At 41.2% G+C, this 19,584-nt stretch overlaps 1 protein-coding gene across 3 annotated transcripts in view; it reads left to right on the top strand.

Moving 5' to 3' along the window:
* Positions 1-3,252: 3,252 nt before the first annotated feature.
* The window catches only part of ASTN1 (astrotactin 1), a 296,455-nt gene continuing 280,123 nt past the window's right edge, over positions 3,253-19,584 (top strand). The window contains exon 1 of one of the 3 annotated variants that reach the window (XM_081824653.1): positions 3,253-3,681. In XM_081824653.1, the coding sequence (XP_081680779.1) occupies positions 3,399-3,681 (283 nt within the window). In that variant the 5' untranslated portion in view covers positions 3,253-3,398. The remainder of the gene's footprint in view (positions 3,682-19,584) is intronic. The other 2 variants (XM_081824650.1, XM_081824651.1) reach the window with 2 other exon arrangements.

Raw genomic sequence — 19,584 nt, 5'->3', positions numbered from 1 at the left:
GGAGAACACAGAGCAGTGCTTCCCAGGTGAACAGAGTGGCATGGGAGGACTGGAAATGGGAAATGGGCTTTAATTTGATTGCAGTGTGTATGTGTGTTGTCAGGGGAGAAGGGATAGATTAGAGATAACAGAGCCTGCTATCTGACAGCATCTTAGTGAATATAAGTACTTGCACCTACCTGTGGCCTGTGGGGTGGGCAGAGATCGTGGACTCCATTTCACTGATGGGGATACTGAAGATAAGAATGGTCCAATCTCCAGGCACCTGGGTAGCTCAGTCGGTTAAGAATCTGACTCTTGACGTCGGCCCAGGTCATGATCTCAGGGTCTTCAGATCAAGCCCTGCGTGGCGCTCTGAGCTGGGTGCGGAGTCTGCTTAAGATTCTCTCTCTCTCTCCCCCTCTCCTACCCCCCTTCCCAAACATGTGTGCTCGCTCTCTCTCTCTCAAAAAAAAAAAAAAAAGGTCCAATCTCAATTTCAAATAAGCAAATTAAGGAGTTGAGACTTGCATCCAAACCTGTTATCATGTTGCCTATACACAAAGGTAATGATTGAGATGCATACAAATTTCTCCCAGTTCCATTTAAATGTAAAACATCACATGGTACAGATGCTCTAGGTTCTGTGAACTTCAACCTTTCCCCCATCTCTAGGTATTTAATTCCCTAAGAGGAGGCCCTGTGACATTGTATCTGTGTTTACAGGAATCCTGTGCCCTGGCAGTATAGGACCTCTTTTTATCTGTATGGTTCTTTTGTCTGACCTTCTTATAGAGAAAGAGGTCTATAAAAGCTTGAGACAACAACTTCCAACTATTTCCAAATCAATATACATTTTTCAATGACCATTTAATCTATGAACTTTTCCTTTTAAATGTGAATAAGAAAGCATGTAAAAATGACTATAGATAGGCAAAGAATACTAGATATTGACTTAGAAAATCAACCTCAAATGGTTTACTTGGGTTTTCTAGAATGACTCAACAACTTCAGAAAATTAAAGATTTCAAAGTAATTGCAGATTATATGCTACTCAAAAACAGGAGAAACATACGGTTGGTACCCAAATGTTTACCGAATGAATGACTGTGATCCATAAATTCTGATGATAATCCATGGGTGCACCTAAATGTTCCATAACTGTGCAGTGGAAAGAGCATTAGGCAAAGAAGTTTTGTTTAGGTCTTAGCTCCACCCCTTCTTAGCATATTGATCTTGGGTAAATCACCTCACTCTTTCACTGGACTTAATTTCATCATCTGTAAAATGAGAGATTGGACTCATAGATGATCTGGTAGTCACATGACATTTCTTGCATTCTACGATTAAGTGTGTTTTCCTGTCATCTTCTCTAATCTTTCAAAGATGAACTTTGCATAACTAAGTTTAATACTGCTTTTTATGCTAGGGAGAGTAGGAAAAGAAGTTTCCTGTGGTCTTTCTCTCCTTCAGTACCTCCTAGGGGAGTAATGAAAATAAGAATGAGTTTTAGGAAGGTCATCAGCTTATAAAACTTTTTTGCAGTGGTTTACAATGCTCCATGGTAATCTGCCTCTGGGTTAGTTCTCAGGTACACCAGATTCAAAAGACAACTTGTAATAAAGCATTTTTTGTTCTCTTCTTCATATTAAACAGGTCTTTCATTCCTTAAATATGGCTCATTTTCTCTGTTTCCATCCATCAACTAGAGTAACCTTGTGAAATATATGGAAAAGTGTTTTTTTTCTTTTAAAGGACATATATTCACATATGCTAATAAATTAACACCAGGTACCACAAGAATGAAATTGTTTCTAAAAGGGGGGGGGGGTCCTCTGGACACCTGGGTGGCTCAGTTGGTGAAGCGTCTGCCTTCGGCTCAGGTCATGACGCCAGACCTGAGGATCCTGGGTCCTGGGATGGAGTCCTTGCTCATCAGGGAGTCTGCTTCTCCCTCTTTCTGCTCTGCCTGCCGTTCCCCCTGCTTGTGCTCTCTCTCTCTGACAAATAAATAAAATCTTTAAAAAATAATAAATAAAATAAAATAAAATGGGGGGTCCTCTTTGGAAAGTGTAGTGCATTAAGTTCTTAGAGAGTAGGAACTACCTGTATGAGACTTACAGCACCTACCATTTAAATCAGCATTGAATAAACCACGTTGGAAGGGCAAACTTTTAAATAAGTTATTGGTTATCACGGGAGAGAAAGTTCAGTAAAACATCAGATTCCAGCACACACAAACCACTTTTCTACCATGGTTTATTGCATATTGTCATCCTTTTGTTAAGGCAACACTGCCCAGCACTAGTGGAAACAAAACTTATATGGGTTATTGTTGCTATCTACTCTGATCTACTTCTCATGGGGCTGGAACGGACTTGGCCCATACCCAAGGATACTCTTATTCCTTTCCAATTTGTTAGGGGTGCTTAGATACTTCAGGGTTTCCCCCCCACATTTTCTTCCAGCTCTGTTATATTTACTGGATTCTCTAAAATTAAAGGCTCAACATTTCTTCCAGCTAGTTTTACTTTTTCTGTTAATTACAGCTTTCCCCACGTCATCTTTATATTGGTTACCTTTGATAACATTTGTAACAGAAATGAAACAAAGAGCAGAAACAAGTTGCCAATAAAACTTCTGATCTCCTGCTTCACTGTACACCGTGCACTGGCTTTGTTTTGCTGTTCACATCTACCTCTTGAGCCACCTATATCTACAAGCCAAGTACTTCCTCTAAATATTTCTGCAAAGTTAGTGCTGAGTAAAAATATATACATCCATTTTTCTCAGCACCCGTTTCTCCAACACACGTATGCAAAACTAGTGGGTAAAAAAGACAAGAATGGGACCACCTAAGCTACAAAAGAATGGGGGGCTCATTTGCATCTAGAGAGACCCCCCCCCCCACCTGCTCTCAGGAAGCGCCTTTTAAGGTGTGTGCGCCTGTGTGCCCTTCCCAAGCCATCTGGATGATGATGCGAGAGGGAAGATTTTGCATTGCAAAGACCGATTTTTAAAAAATGCTGTGCAGGTAGTTCCTAGCCAAGAGCGTGCTCGTGCCGGGGGAGGCGAAGGAGGAGAAAGGCGGCAGCACCGGCAGCCTGCTGGGGGCTGACCTGATTCCCTAGAATCCTCAGCTCCCTTCCTCTCTCCTCCGACGTCCTTCCTTCCCTTCTCTCCTCCTTCCCCCCCTTCCTTTCCCCAGCGAAGCAGCTGCGAGGAACAAAGAACGCGGGCGCTCCGGGAGGCAGCGCGCAAGCCCCGCGCAGTGCGCGCGGCGTCTGGCTCCTCGGAGCGGGGCTCTCCCGGCTCCACGTCCCTCCGCAGCCTCCCCCGCCTCCCGCGCTCGCTCGCTCCCGCCCGCTCGCCGCCTCCCCCACCTTCGCGGCGCCGGAGGAAGGCGGCCGGGGCTCAAGATGGCTTTAGCCGGGCTCTGCGTCCTGCTCGCCTGCTGCTGGGGGCCGGCGGCGGTGCTGGCCACGGCCGCCGGCGACGTGGACCCATCCAAGGAGCTGGAGTGCAAGCTCAAGAGCATCACGGTGTCGGCGCTGCCCTTCCTGCGCGAGAACGACCTGAGCATCATGCACAGCCCCTCGGCCTCCGAGCCCAAGCTCCTCTTCTCGGTGCGCAACGACTTCCCGGGAGAAATGGTCGTGGTGGACGACCTGGAAAACACGGAGCTGCCCTACTTCGTGCTGGGTGAGTCCCGGGGGAGGTCGAGGCGGCCCGGCGCCCCCACCCCCCCACCCCGGCTCGCTCCACACACCCACTCGCCGCCGACCTCCCTTCCCCCACTCCTGTCGCCCAGGATCCGCCCCACGCCCAGCCCGCCCTCCACACCCACCTGCCGGCCGGCCCCTCGGTGCCCCCGACTTCTTCCCACATACGACATGGATGCGGGGCCCTCGACCTCCCAGCCGCCCTGCCCCACAGGAGCAGGTTGCAGGAGCCCCTCTGAAAGCTTTCCCGGCCTTGACCTCTCCGCTTTCCTTCAGGAGCACATTGACAGAACGCTTGTCTGCGACCAGCTCAACTCCCATAAGCCCTTCTCCCCACTCCCTGGCCACATGCCCCGTTCTTTGCTTCACACCCCCTGGACACCCACTCCCACAGCATTTCCTGGGGCAGTTGGAAACAGGTATCCCGCCCTCCCGGGGCAGGCATGTGCTGGCCACATTGCACTGGCTGGATCTCTAGCCCTCACTCTCGGAGAGGGCTCTGTATCTCTCAGCAGGTGACTGGCACTTAGTCACAACACTCAAGTTTTCTCTCCTCTTGGTGTCCAACCTACCTTCACACTTACATGCAACAATGTCCTCAACCAGCCACCTCCACATGCTCAGGTCACATCAAGATGCCTTGGATAAAGAAAGCATCCAACTGTAGTCTGTTCCTGTTGGGATCTTCTTTGTTCCCAGTGCTACCTTAGGTAGGCAAAGGCATTCCTGCACACAGAATGGTCTCCCTGGCTAAGAGGCTCCTGTTCCGTTCCTTTTGTTTGTTTACATTTCTCTCTCAGTACCCCTCTACTCATTTTCTTAGGCCACAAAACTCCGTCAGATCCTGGAACCTTCTAATCCAACTCTCTTTTCTCACTGCCAGGCTGCAAAGATACTGTGGTCCTCCTACTCCAGCCTCTTGCAAAGCAGGACAGGTTCATGTGACTTCGTTAACCAAAATTTCCCTCACTTTTCCCTGTGCAGATGTCTCTCTCTCCCTGCTGTGCATGCCCACCGTGCAATCCATTTCTTTAGTGATGCTGTACATCATCCTTATTTTGCCCATGAGAGAATTCAAAGATAATCCAATTCATAGTTACTCTCTAGATCCAAAAACTGACAAACAATGGAACTGTCCAGGAGGCGAATGTTTCATCTACTTAATGTCCTACCAACTGGAGTTCACTTTGTAGGAACATGGCTTCCTGATGGCCATACATAGGGTTGAGCCACATGTGGAATGTCCCATAACACCTCCCTGGTGCTCTTTATTCACAAGAGATCTCTTCACATTGCAAACATTAAGAAGTGGGTGAGTAAACCCCTACTCTCCGATCCCTATGGAAAAGCGATTTCAAAAATTGCCTGGTCCTTTGAAAAGTTGGTTTGCAATTCCTGGAGTGCGGCTTAGTTGACCCTGTTAAGTCCAGCCTACACACTTGATGGCATTACTTATTTTTGCATTAAAAACATACCAATGACATAATAAAACTGGGGGCTGGCTGGGAATGGGGACACTGTGGATATGTGGCTCATTAAAATGTACAATTGCTGGGTTATTCAGTGGATGCAAATTTTGCATGGAAGTCATGCTGATGTGCAAGTACAGTCTGTTCGTCATAATATACAAGAAGGAGTATAGGGAATTACATGCTTCTAAAGAGCCTGTTTGGGGCTCTACACGTTGTGTTTACTGTGCACAAGGAGGGCTGTGTGTGGTGCATGAGAAAAAGGGAAATGAGACTAGCAGGTCTTCAAATCCCACTTCCTTTTTTGCAGCATCCCAAAGCCGGGGCCTGAAGCCATGATGTGCCTGCTAGGATCCAATGTGCACAGCAAAAGAACAGATGTTAAAGAATGGGGTTTCTGCACCTCTGTGCAAAGCTGCCCACTGCAGCACCCTGCTGGAGTTGCTATGGTAACCTCCTGCAACTTGGCATTTACATACAGGAACAGACACACTCTCACTTCAGGGCCAGATGCATTTCCTAAATGCATTGATTGTGTCCTTGGCACCCCCTCTCTCCCCCAGTCAATGGGGGCGTGTTCAGACCCAGTATTCCCAGGGGGAATAGGAGTCACTATCAGCTTGGGTGGGGAAGCGGAACTAGGCAGAAAGGGACAGTCCAAGTTCATGGAGGGTAGACTCAAGTGTATAGTTGCTCTCCAAGTTAAGTTTTGTGATCGTGGATTCTGTCACTTGTGGCCAGTAGTAAGGGCTGTAGTGACTTTGGTTTAGAGCTTTCCCTACTCTTATCTCTGGAACTTAGTTTGCTGAAGCCATCCCTGGGAGGAATATGAATCCACCAGTCGTGGGAAGTCATTGATCATTTACTTGCTCAGCAAGTAAATTTTAAAACTTAATTTAAAAATTAAAGGCCCCTGCCCTCGGGTTCTCTCTAGTCAGTGGAAACACAGACTGAAATACTCGGAGGAGTTGTAAGTAATAATGCTTGAGTGTGTGGTATGGATGGTAAGGGGGTGTAGGAATGCTGAGGAAGGAAGGAACAACTTGCATAGCAAGAGTAGATTCCATAGATGACATGGGCTTGACTAGGGCCCTTGACCCAAATCAGGTCCTATGGTTTCTTTTTGTCTTCAGGATCAAGTTCCCTAACTTCAGTGAGGCAAACAGGGGTCTTACCCTTCTGACTACAGCCAACTTTTCTAGCCTCATATCCCTGCAAGCCTGCCGTAGCCTTTCAGGATTCTTTCAAGACATTGCACATGCTGTTCCCTCCACCTAGAATGCTCTTTTCCCTTTCTCCACTTGGCAGCCATCTATTCTTCCTCCTAAACTCTGCACACCTATCACGCATCTATGAAGCCTTCCCTCTCCTCCCAAGGCAGAGAAGTTTATCCCACTCCTGTGCTCTTTGTGTGGATTTAAAAAAATCAAAACACAAATGAACGGAATTAAAGATGGATTCGCTTTGGTGTGGCCTAGGTAAGGTGAAGCCATTTGAAGTCACGGAACAAAGATAAGCAATCGGTGGTGGTGAGAGTGAATATGTGATGGTGTGTTGTGCATATGGTGCAGTACGGAGATCGGCCTCGTGGTAGAAGAGTGGTCAGTACGGTGCCTGGCTCTGTAGAGTGGAGCATGGTTCTCTACTTAGAAGCCAGGCAGTGGAGGGCTGACTTGACATAGAAAGCCATGAAGCCTGACTCCCAAACCTCAGCCATCAGTCCTGGCAGGTTTGCTTGTAGGATAATCCTGCGGGGTGGTGGAGGGAGTGGTGGTATCTTCTGCCCTCTTAAGTGAGTTTGCAAATTGTGTGCAAGGGCTGGCCATATGAGACTTTCAGTTGTGCTTTGTTTGGCTACATGTAATTTTGAAATGTTTTGAATTTGAATGTTTTCAGTCAAGGCCTGCCATCTCGAGATTGTCATACTTCCCTTTTCTTTATGGTATTTCTCTGACAGCTCTAAGCTGGATAATCTAAACCTGCTTTCAGAAGTGTTGCAAAACACTACAATATCCCAAAATAATGGCAATGTCTAATTTAAGATATTTAAATTCGTAGATCTGGGGACCAAAAAGAAGAGGCTATAAAAGCAATCAAAGGTGTTTTTTTTGGGGGGGGGGGTCTTAGGGATTGTAATCCAGGAGGCACAGAGTCCATGGAAAAAGAAAATAATCTCAAATTGCAAGCAGAGGGTACAGGCTTATAAAAGCAAAACCCACAAGGTTAGAGAACTTGTTCTGAAAGAATTACAGTTGGTGCTGACAGAGTTAAACTGGAGACTACAGGATTGGCTATTTTGCTAACAGGTGTTACATTGGATTTCAGTCCAAAGTAGAAGATGTGTTCCAGGAGGTGGTGGAGTTGCAATTGACAAGTCATAATTGATGAGATCAAAAATTTATGGCTGTTCTGGAGAATTGAAACAAGTGCACAGGCCCTGCTTCCTCAATGTCCTCCCCACCCGATTTTGAACAGACTTTCTTAGCAATGTTTCACTTTGGGATTTTCCTTTATTAAAAGGCTTTATTCCCCTCTCAGGAGAATATAAAAGGTTTCCTAATTTGCCAATGAAAATTTCATATCTCAACTAAAACTTTGTATCTCAGCTTTCAAAATAGTAGACATTCTTGCTTTAGAGGCGTATTTGATTTTGAGACAATTGGTTAACCTGAAATGTAGCTTCTGCATTGAAGTGTGGTTTCCTGGGCTGTGAACAGAACAGATTTATCAGATTCACTACTATTTGAAAGGGATGCTCTCTGTTTCAGACCCAACTCTGGAGCTTGTGCATGTGTAAAACTCAGTGAAGGAAGCTGTTTCTCTTGAGCTGGGGTGTTTAGTTTTAGCTATCATGGCTTTTGATTGAAGAAGGTGCTCCTGAAGATAAATCAATCAGCCTGCAGAGATGTAGTGAGTTTCCACATGCCAGGTGGTGTTTAAACACTCTGGAGCAGTCCAGTGTGGTGGTTAAAAGAACAGGCTTTGAAGACCCATCTAGGGTCACCTCCTTCCTGGCTTTCCACTTATTCCAGCAGTGGAGAAAAGTAGGATCAGAGAGGTTAAATAATTTACTCAGGATCCCATAGCTAATAATTGATGGATCCATCACTCGAACTCAAGTCAATGTAACATTTAAACCTTTCTCTTCATTACTATTTTATGCCTTAAAATTGTTTAAAATCCATTCTTTTACATGGTTGGATGAAAGAAGCCCTGGCAATGGTTAGAATAGGGAAAGTACACTAACCTAGTTTGTACAGAAAAATCCTTTATGATTTCTATGTAAATGCCTTTTGGATATCCTTACCCATTGAGTGATTTCTCACACAAGGCTTTAATGCAGAAGAGAGTGAACTTCATCAAGAAATATTTGCCTGAGTAGGTGTTCTTACCTAAGCAGAATTGGGGAATTCTTATTTATAGCGTCCAGGTGTGGATAGCCATGTTGCTTGGTGTGTTATGGCACCCACAGTCATGGTGACCAATGTGGGATACATGTCCAGGGCTCTTCTTAGAAAGACCCCACAGAAATGCAAAGTGGGAATCCCAGAAGAAGGCTCTGCTGTTAAATGGAGCCATCCAGAGGATGCTGTGGTTTTAGCTCCTTGTCCAAGGCCACTGCCTTTTGTATTAAGTGGCCTTGTGCTTGGAATCCACTGTCAGAGCCCAGTGGAGCTGCTTGAACAGCATTTTCTGAATTTTTTAATTGGCTTCTGGTGTAATTAATACTGGGCATAATTTTCTACCTTTCTACAAAAGGTGAGCTTTTGCCTAATACGAAACAGCCCTAATTTTTTTCACACGTCTCTCCATCTCCCCATTTGAGAAGAAACCTTAAAATTTGTTTCTTTTCCTTCCTTTTACTCTCTGCTATGGTGAGCTGCTTAGGTTAACAGTAAACAGATTTGCATAGAGTGGCAGCCCATCCAAGACACAGAGGATGAATGGCAGCAATCTTAAAGTAGGCTCTTCTATGCTTACACGACTCATAGTAGCAGAATGCACTGATTTATAGTATTGAGAGGTTTATTATTTACTGTTTGTCTACAGAAATGTAGATTTTTACATCAAAGTCATTTTGAATGCAAGAGTGATGAATTTTACAACACTTCAAATGCTCTTCTAAATATAGTGATAGGTTTGAATTCAAGTCATTGAAGTTTTTGAAGGAAAAATAAAATACAAGCTTAATTTCTTTATTTTTCTTTGTGGAGCAAGGATTGAGGTCTTGTTTTATGGAAAAAATATATATATACATATATATGTGTGTGTGTATATATATATGTGTGTGTATATATGTGTGTGTGTGTGTGTGTGTGTATATATATATATATATATGGTTTTTTAGGAATGTCATTAAACCCAAAAGGCTAGTAGTTTCTCAGATTAAGGCCAGTTTATGGGAACAGAACTTGGCATCCTTTCAGCAGGAACATGCTGAGTCTATATTCTCCACTTTTACACCAAGTTCAAATATATGCACACAGATGGCAGAACAAGCTCTATTTTGAGCGAGTTAATCTCTCAGGACAAGTTAAAGCCTATGGTAATTTCTAATGTACCACAATTTGGCATCTATCATCATATTTTTATTATAAATGTGTAATAGTTATTATTTTATTTTTTAATCACATATAATTTAAAACTTTGAGAAAACAAAATGAAGTGCCTCTGTCGATTCCTGGGTTTCCAACACAATTTGTACAAATTAAATTGATGTCGATGGTAATCCAGATTGATATGAGACAACTTTTATAAAGCAGTTTGGTATTACACAGTAAAGGTGGCAGCATGCATGCCTCACAACCCAGTGATTCCCCTTTTAGGGATTTAGTACACAGAAATTTTTGTATGCATATTGTTAACCTTAAAATTAAAAGGTATTTTACCAGCAAAAATGGGTTTATTTGGGGAGGGCAGAGAATTGCAGTTGAGGACGTACAAACTCTGGCAAAACCATAGGCAAGTCTAGCAAACGAAGGAGGGGGATGTTATTTTATAGAGAAGAAGGAAGATGTTGGGAGAGGTTGTTTTGAATTAAAGTCCATTGGAAAAAAGCAAGAATTCAGGGTGATGATAATTTGTCATCAGCTGAGTTGCAGGGCTAGTTGACTTCTTGTAGAAGATTCAGTGTGCATCTTTTCCTGGGTCCTGTAATTGATCATTCTTTCCTAGGGATGATTCTTCTGTTGGGGTTTGTAACTGACAATTCTCCCTGTGATTGACATTGAGTGGTAGGGTACCCCCTTCTAGCCTCCCTGCTTCACTTTGGTAAGGTTTCCCTTTACTAATTTTTACAATGCACGTGTAGTAGCAGTGTTAGTCATAGCAAAACTTGGAAACAACCCAATGTCCATTAACAGGAAGCTGGAAGTATAGGAGATGTTACAGTCATCCCCTGGAATGTTATCCAGCCATGAGAATCAATGAGTTACAGCCACATATACCAACATGGATACATCTCACAATGGTAATGTTAAGTGAAGACAAACAGCTAGCTGAAAATTACATACAGCACAGCTTCATTTATATAAAATTCAAAATAACAACACATTGTTTGAGGATATGTAAAGATGTAAATTTTTTATGAAAAGCAAAGAAACAACACAAAATAAAGAATGGGTGTTACCTCTGGTGGAAAGGGAAGATAATGGAAGGGGGAGGGAAGGAAGAGGGGCTTCTGACATTCTGGCTGTATTTCATTTTTGTTTTTCTTCCTTTTCTTTTTTAAAATAAATTTGGTTTTTTTATAACAGTTTTAGATTTACAGAAAAATTGCAAAGATAGTACAGCGTTCTCATACCCTACACCCATTTTCTCCTGTTACTAACATCTTATGTTGGTATGATACATTTATTACAATTAAAGAACCAATATTGATATATTACTATTAACTAAAGTCCATCCTTTATTTAGATTTCCTTAGACGTTACCTTGAGTCATCAAGTCTCCTTAGACTTGTAGTCTCCTTAGACTCCTCTTGGCTATGGTAGTTTTTCGGACTTGTTTTTGATGATCTCAACAGTTTATGAGAAGTATTGGTCAGGTATTTTGCAGGATGTCCCTCAACTGGAATTTGTTTGTTTTCCTCATGATGAGATTGGGGCTATGAGTTTGGGGGAGGAATGCATTTTCATCACATGTCAAGGGCACATTTGGTCAATATGACTTAGCACTGTTGCTGTTGATCCTGATCACTGGCTGAAGTAGAATTTGTCAGATTTTCCACCGTAAGTTACTTTCTTTTTCCCTTTCCATGCTGTACTCTTTGAAGGAAGTCACTATGTATAGTCTATACTAAGAAGACAGGGAGTTATGGTCCACTATTTAGGGAGTGGAATATCCACATAAATTATTTTGAGTCATTGTACATGAGACAGTTGTCTCTTATCTCTTATTAATGTATTTATTTAATCATTTATTTATATCATATGGACTCACAAATACTTATTTTATACTTCGGGTTATAATCCAATACTACTTTATTGATTTTATTGCTGAAATGGTTCCAGCTTTGGCTAATGGGGAGCTCTTTCAGTTGGCTTCTGTGTCCCTTTGACATACCCTCATCAGTGTGGGTGTTTGTTTTGGTTTTGGTTTTTGCACATTTTGTTACTTTCTGTCACTTCCTGCTCCAGCTCATTTTGTATATTGCCTACCCACCGTGTCCCCAGAGTTCTAGAATCAGCTCTTTCTCTGATTAGCCCTGATTCTTTTCATTGGAGAATGGTATTAGAAACCCAGATCTAGGCACTGTGTATATTTATTTATACTGGGGTGTTGTTGCTTCTAGCGTCTGTCAGCTGACAGAGCAAGGAAATACATATGTGTGTATACGAACTCATATGTACATCCATATCTATAAATATTTCTAGAAGTAGCCATCTGTATCTTATTAAGCTAAGCATGAGTTCATGCTGATGTATCTGGCTCTAATCCATTATCTAATTATCGTGATCTAATTCATTATCTAATCCATGGATCATTCTGGCCTCCTCCCTTTGTTCACCCCATCCAGCAGTGAGAAATCTGGTTCTCACTATCTTCCATACACTTATTTAATTGTTTAATTCCACTATACATCTATAACAGTATCAGAATTGCTTACCCATACCCCAGTGGGGAAAAACTTGATCAATTAGAGTACAGTTCTTACATACAGCATCTTTCGTCTTTAGTCTTAAAAGACCAACCAGAGTTACTTAGGTCAGCACCCCCCTCCCCCCACAGTGAGGTTGTTTCATACATCTTTGATACAGTTAGTATTTTGTCTCATTCTGCATTCCATCCTAGGATCACCCAGCCTCCTAAATGATTTTTCTTGTAATTTGCACACATTAAGATTGGCTCTTTGTTTTCAAAAGTTCTGTGGGTTTTTAACAAATGAAATGCATAGTGTCAAATATCTACAATTATAGCATCATGCAGAATAGTTTTACTGCCCTACAAAATCCCTTGCCCCCCCCATTTACCCTTCCCCTCATTACATCCAAACTCTGGCAACCGTAGATCTTTACCGTGGCCACAGTTCTGCCTTTTTTTTAGAATGTTATATAATTAGCATCATACAGTATGTACCCTTTTCAGACTTCACCTCTTTTCACCTAGCATTATGCATTTAAGATTCATCCATATCTCTTTCTTCCTTTTTTTTTTTTTTTGGCTTGATAGCTCATTCATTTTTATTGCTGAGTAATATTCCATTGTATGAATATACCACAGTTTATCCATTCACCTGTTGAAGAACATTTGGTTTTCTTCCAGTTTTTGGCAATTATGAATAAAAGTGCCATAAATATTAGCATATGGGTTTTTGTGTGCTCTCTTTTTATTTTGTTTATGTAATTTCAATGCATAGGTTTGAGTTAATCATACTCCTCAGTTCACAGTACATTTTATCATAGGCCTATGAAAACCCTCCTCCTTCCAATGGTTGATGTATTTGGCTGTTTGTTTCTCTTTACCACTACTCCCAGTTCCCACCTACCCTTCCCCATAGGCAAGCACTCTAATTTCCCTAATGTTTATCTTTTTTAGGGGGTATGTATTCTTGCAAAACGTGAATAGTTTTGTGTTCATGTATTTTTAACTTAACTAAATGGTGAGACAATACAGCATACTGATTCTTCCTCTTTTCAGTCAGCACTATATTTTTAAGACCTACTCATGTTACTAGGTACAGATAAAGCCCAACACTGTCCAACTGAGCATTCTGTAATAATGATAATGTTCTACTTCTGCCTTATGCAGTATGGTAGGCCCTAGCCCCATGTGACTCTTCAGCACTTGAAATGTAGCTAGTGCAAATGAAGAGCTGAATTTTTTACTTTTAAAAAAAATTTAACTAATTTGCATTTAAGTAACCTTATGTGGCTGGTGGCTGCCATATTGAATAGTCCGTATGTCTAACATTTCCATCATTGTTGCAGAAAGGTTTATTGGATAGTACAGGTGTAGCCCATTGGTTCTGATTGCTGCAGAGTGCTCCATGATCAGTGTCCACCACATTTACCAGTCTTTTCAGTGATGGATACCAGGTCACCTCCAGCTCCTCATCACTATAAATAATGCTGCAATTATCATCTTTGTGCATATTTCCTTGGGGACTGTTGTTAAAATTTCTCTGGGATATATAAGCAGGAGTAGAACTGCTGCTTCATAAAGATTATCTATATTTATTTTGACTAATACTGTCAAATTGTGCTCAGAATGGCTGTACTAGTCTGCATGCTCATCAGTAGTATTTGAAGGTTACTATACCCCAGTATCCCCACCAACACTTGTCTTTATTCAGTGTTCTCTTATTTGTCAGTTTTCTAAGTGTGAAGTGATATCTCATTGTTATTTCATATTTTCAGAAGCACTTTAAATACTAAGGAGATTATCCCTTTGACTGTAATAGGAGTTACAAATAAATTTTCCCCCCAGATTAGTATATGTCCCTTGATTTTGCCCATGTTTTTGTGTAGTTGGTTGGTTTTCCAAAAGCTTTGGAACTTTCTGGAAGTTAGTATTTATTTTTGGCTTCCATACCTTAAGTCCCAGTTGGACAGTTCTTCCTCACTTTAAGATTATAAAAGGATTCATCATTCTCTCTTATAGTCTAATGGTTTCATTCTTTGCATTTAAATATTTGATATATTTTGAACATTCTGACATATTCTGTGAGATACAAACTTATCCAGATGTACTGTAGGAAGTATCAACTTTAGCTCTCCAGATGGTTACTCAGATGTCTCAGTGCCATTTATTCAATAGTTTGTGATTTCCCCTTTGATTAGAGGTGTCATCTTTATCACATACTGAATTCTTTAATACATTTAGGTCTATCAGAACTTCTGTTCTAGTGCCATATATATATATATATATATACATATATATATATATATGTATATATATATATATTCTTGTGCCTACCCACATTGCTTTAATTATTGAAGCTCTGCTTTATGTTGTAGTATGCTTAAATGTTCGGTAGGACTAGTCACCATCCGCTACTGTTCCTTTTCAGAGTTCTCCTAGCCATTTTTTTTCATAGAGACTTTCAAAGAAGCTTGTCCAGTTCTTAAAAAAAAACAAACAAAAAACCGAAAAAGAAACAGTAACAAAACCTAGGTATTTTTGTTTAAAATCTTGTTAAAATTTTTAATTAACTTAGGGAGAATTAAATCCTTTTGATGTTGAGTTTTTCTACTTAAGAACTTGGTGTGTTTGTGTTTGTTTAGGTTTCTGGTCTGCCCTTCAGCACAGTTTTAAAGGTTCTTCTTTCTCCTCATAAAGTTTTTGTACATTTCTTGCTGGATTTACTTCTAGGTATTTTGTCTTTCTGTCCTTTTGTAAAAGGAGTATTTTATATGCACATATATAGCATATATATTTTTTATATGTATGTATATATGTCCTAAATGATTATAGTTTGTGTATATCAAAGATCTTGGTATTCATGTGTTAATTTTCAGCTGCTACTACCTTACTGAATTCTTCAGCTATAGCTGTGTTTCAGTTGGTTTTCTTGGATATTTTAGTTATGCAGACATATCATAGGCAAATATTGATCATTTATATTGTCCCTTCAAATTTTTATTTCTTTGATTTTATTTTCCTGTTTAATTACACTGGTAGTAACTACAGTACAATGTCAGATAAAAATGTGATAATGTGATTTCTTGTCTTTTCCTGACTTTAATGGTAGCAACACTACTGTCTTGCCATTATGATAATTGCTTTGTGTTCAGATTGATAAACATTATCATGTTAAGGAAGAATTGAGGGGCGCCTGGGTGGCTGAGTCAGGTTGGGCTGTCTGCCTTTGGCTCAGGTCATGATCCCGGGGGCTGGGAATCGAGTCCCACATTGGGATCCCTGCTCAGTGGGGAACCTGCTTCTCCTTCTCCCTCTGCCATTCACCCGGCTTGTACTCTCTGGCTCTATCTCTTTGTCAAATAAAGAAATAAAATCTTAAAAAACAAAAAAAGAAGAATTGAGTGTTTCTTTATCTAGAATGACTTTTTAAAATATTTATTTATTTATTTATTTATTTATTTATTTATTTATTTGAGAGAGAGAGAGCGCGTGCACACACACCAACAGGGAGGAGCAAAAGGGCAGGGATAGGGAAGCGGAAAAAATCTCAAGCAGACTTTGTGCCAAGCATGGAGCCCAACATGGGGCTCAGTCTCCTGACCCCTAGATCATGACCTGAGCTGAAACCAAGAGGCCAACACTTAACCGATTGAGCCACCCAGGCACCCCATCAAGAATGAATTTCTTAAAATATTAAAATTTTTTAGTATCTATAATCATGTGATTTTTCTCCTCAGATTTATTAAAAGGATAAATTATATAAGTGGATTTTCTAATATTGAACTATCCTTGCATTCCTGAAACAACCCTCACTTGGTATATAGTGAATTATTCCTTTAATGTGTTGCTGGATTCTGTTTGCTAATATTTTATTAAGGATATTTTACATCCATATTCCTAAGTAAAGTTAGCCTCAGATTTTCTTTCTCTATGTGTGTAATCTTTGGCAGGATTTGTTATCAATTTTACGTTTACTTTATAAAGTAATTTTTCAGTTTTCTTTCTTTGTTTTCTGTAGAGTAGTTTATATAGCATTGAAATGATCTACAAAGCCTGTAGCCATAACCACTGTCCTACACAGTGTGGTAAATGTAGTGACTGAGTTAAGAACTAATTAGTTACTTTGTTAGTCAATAATGAACTACTAAATAAGATAGAGTAATAGGAAATTCTTTCCAGAGAAGATATTCTAAGTTGAGATTAAAGGATGGTGGGATTTAATCTGGTAACCATGAGAGTTCTCAGTTTTTAGGAGAAGTTATGAGCTCCATCAGAAGGGAACAGGAAGTAGAAGGTGTAAAAACCAAAATGGGTGAGCAGAAATGCAGTATAAAAATATTTAAGTGCCGTCTTTGGGACCTTTGTCAAAAGTTGACAGCCTTCAGTTAAGGGAGCATGAAACTAAGAATATAAACCATAGAAATGCCCAGTGAGACTTTTTCACTGTTGCCAGTTTCTTGGTGGCTTTTGTAACTCTAAATAGTGAGGGGATACTTTCAGTGACTATGCCACACCACATAGCTCTGGGAGGCAGCATTCCCAATAAAACTTGTATACATGTAGCATCATCTGGAGATGTGCAGTGCAAGTCTGGGCATATCTAGTGACCTTGACTGATGACTGCAGATTGTCCTGTTCTCCCTGTATATCTAACTTTCCCCCTAAATTTTGGAAATTAAAATTCACTCATTTTTCCCCATTATAATCTCATCCTGTGCCTTGATTCTTTTTCCCATGTCCCCTTTCCTATGTTTCCCAGTGTCCTCTGGATGGCTCTTTTCAGTCTAGTAATAATCAGAATATAGTCTGAAAGGGTGCAGTGGCAAAAAGTGGGCTACTTTATTGAGAAGTGTCCTCTGAACACTTTCTCATAATGTTCTCTAAGCACACAAGAGGGGTGGCCATTCCCTCTTTTCTTCGCTGATGCTTCAATACCAAGTGTTCTTAGCCTCAGCATCATGAATGGGCTCCCAAGTCCATTAAGTATAAAATTTGTGTGTAAGTGCAATTTCCTGGAAAGAGAGTTCATAGATTAATCGGATTTTTAAAGGGATACTGTAAGTAGGAAAAAGGTTAATCTTCTGGAACAATGAGACCTTTACAAATAACTTAAGGAAGAGAAATTTATTCTCTCTCAGACAACAGTTCCAAGAAGAGGGGTTCAGTTTGGAAGGAGAGCTCCATTCCATGCACTTCTTCAGAAACCAGGGTCCTTCTGTCTTGCTGCTCTGCCGCGCCCCCCTCCCCCCAGGTTTTCATCCTCTCCTGCCTGGTCCAGCAGGTTGACCAGCATGTGTTTCTACTTACAGGAAAGAGAAGGGCAGAAGTACAGGGTGAAGATACTCTTTTTATTTAAGCCAGTGAGATAAATATTGCACATATCTCATCTACTCTCATGGCCTTGGAGAGAACTTTGTCACATGCCCTAAGTCCAGGCAAATGATGCTGGGAACTTCAGTCTTAGCTGGGTGGCCATGTGCTCAACTTAAATTCTAGGCAGAAAGAAAGAGAGGATTTGGAGAGTCTGGGTGGCTCAGTCATGTCTTGACCCTTGGTTTCGGCTCAGGTCATGATCTCAGAGTCCTGGGATCGAGCTCTTCATCAGGCTCCGTGCTCAGCGGGGAGTCTGCTTGAGGATTCTCTCTCCCCCCTCCCTGTTCATATGCTTTCTCTTGCTTCCTCTTTCTCTCTCTCTCTCAAATAAACAAATAAATCTTTAAAGAAAGGATAGATTTTTGGGAAAAAGAGCAGTCTCTGTCACAGGAACTTCAAAAAAGTTAAGAACCATCCTTCTAGACCCATACAGTTCTACTCTCCTTCCAGAAGACACCTCCTTTTTGGAACTACACATCTTCAATTTTGTCACCTTCTGCCCCTCCTTCTCCTTATTCTTGGTACTGCTCCTCTGTTTTTTTCTGTCTCATCTCCTGCCTTCACCCAAGCACATTTCTTGAACTATGTAGATATTGGTCAAAAAACCTATTCTTAAAGGCCAACATAGCAAATATTTTAGGCTTTTCTGGACATATGGTCTCTGTTGCAGCTACCTAACTATATATTTATATAGACAATATGAAAATGAATGGGTGTGGTTGTTCCAATGAAACTTCATTTTTACAAATAGGCAAGTAGCCTACCTGTCACCATTTACCAACCTCTGATGTAGACTGTATATCCCATTTCTTACTTTATAAATTCCTTGCTTCCCAGCACTTCATTGACCTTCAGAACCCCATTTCATTCACTGGTAACTGTGGTCACAACCCCGCATCCCTGAAAGTCCTCCAGCTCTGAAACTGGTCTGCTCATACCACAGATTGTTCTTTACAGCTCTTTCCTGCTCTTCCTTACACTCTGACTGATGTATGACTCTTGAAATTCACCATTTCATTGATCCCTTTTTAAAAAAGATTTTATTTATTTATTTGAGATTGAGAGAGAGAGAAAGAGAGCGCGAGCATGAGCAGGGGGGAGGGGCAGAGGGAGAAGGAGACGCAGACTCTCTGCTGAGCAGGGAGCCCGACGCGGGGCTCAATCCCAGGACCCTGGGATCATGACCTGAGCCGAAAGCAGACACTTCAGCGATTGAGCCACCCAGGTGCCCCTTCATTGATCCTTTTATTTTCCTCATATCTCTTAGAATCCTTCTGGCAACTCTTCCTTTTCCTTTAGTACCTTTTTATTAGAATCCTCAATTTCATTGCTTCTTGTTGTTGTATACAGCATCTACTAGTATATGTCCAAATTTGGATCAGTTGCCCCATATCCACATGCTTTACTTTGACCCCCAGACTGAATGCCAAGGTTTGTATGTAAATTCTCCTGTTTGTCTGGATTGGTGGTACCATAAATATCTGGGTTCTAATCTCCGTTTGGCCCTAAACATTGCTTATCATTTTTTTATTGTCCTTGAGCAACCTGTCTTCTCATTGCCCTAAGTAACTATTTCAAATCTTTAGTAGATAGTTAAGCTCCCAATCTAATTTCTATATCTCTTCATGTAGCATAAGACCTTGCCTTACACTTTATCTAAAAATTAGAGCTGATTATCAGGCATAATTTCTCTGCACCCCCAACTCTCAAACTTGTAGACATATCCACATTCATTCTTAACTTCTCACTTCCAACTGCCAATATCTTTTCAGCAGCTGCTAGGTATTGGTCATGATACTAGGCTCTCAGGAGGCAGTGAGAATTAAAAAAGACAGTTCCATATTCACAGAACAAAGAATTCTGCCTCTTCTGGGGCCTCACTGCATCGATCACTCCTCTCTTTTAGATCTTTCCTTTGTCTTGCCCATTCCTTTTCCTAGATCTCTCCCTTCAGTTTA

This window comes from Leptonychotes weddellii, chromosome 6 (assembly GCF_054177405.1).
Source record: "Leptonychotes weddellii isolate Sample4059 chromosome 6, ASM5417740v2, whole genome shotgun sequence".
Lineage (NCBI taxonomy): Eukaryota > Metazoa > Chordata > Mammalia > Carnivora > Phocidae > Leptonychotes > Leptonychotes weddellii.
This window is presented reverse-complemented; position numbering and strand designations above follow the sequence as displayed.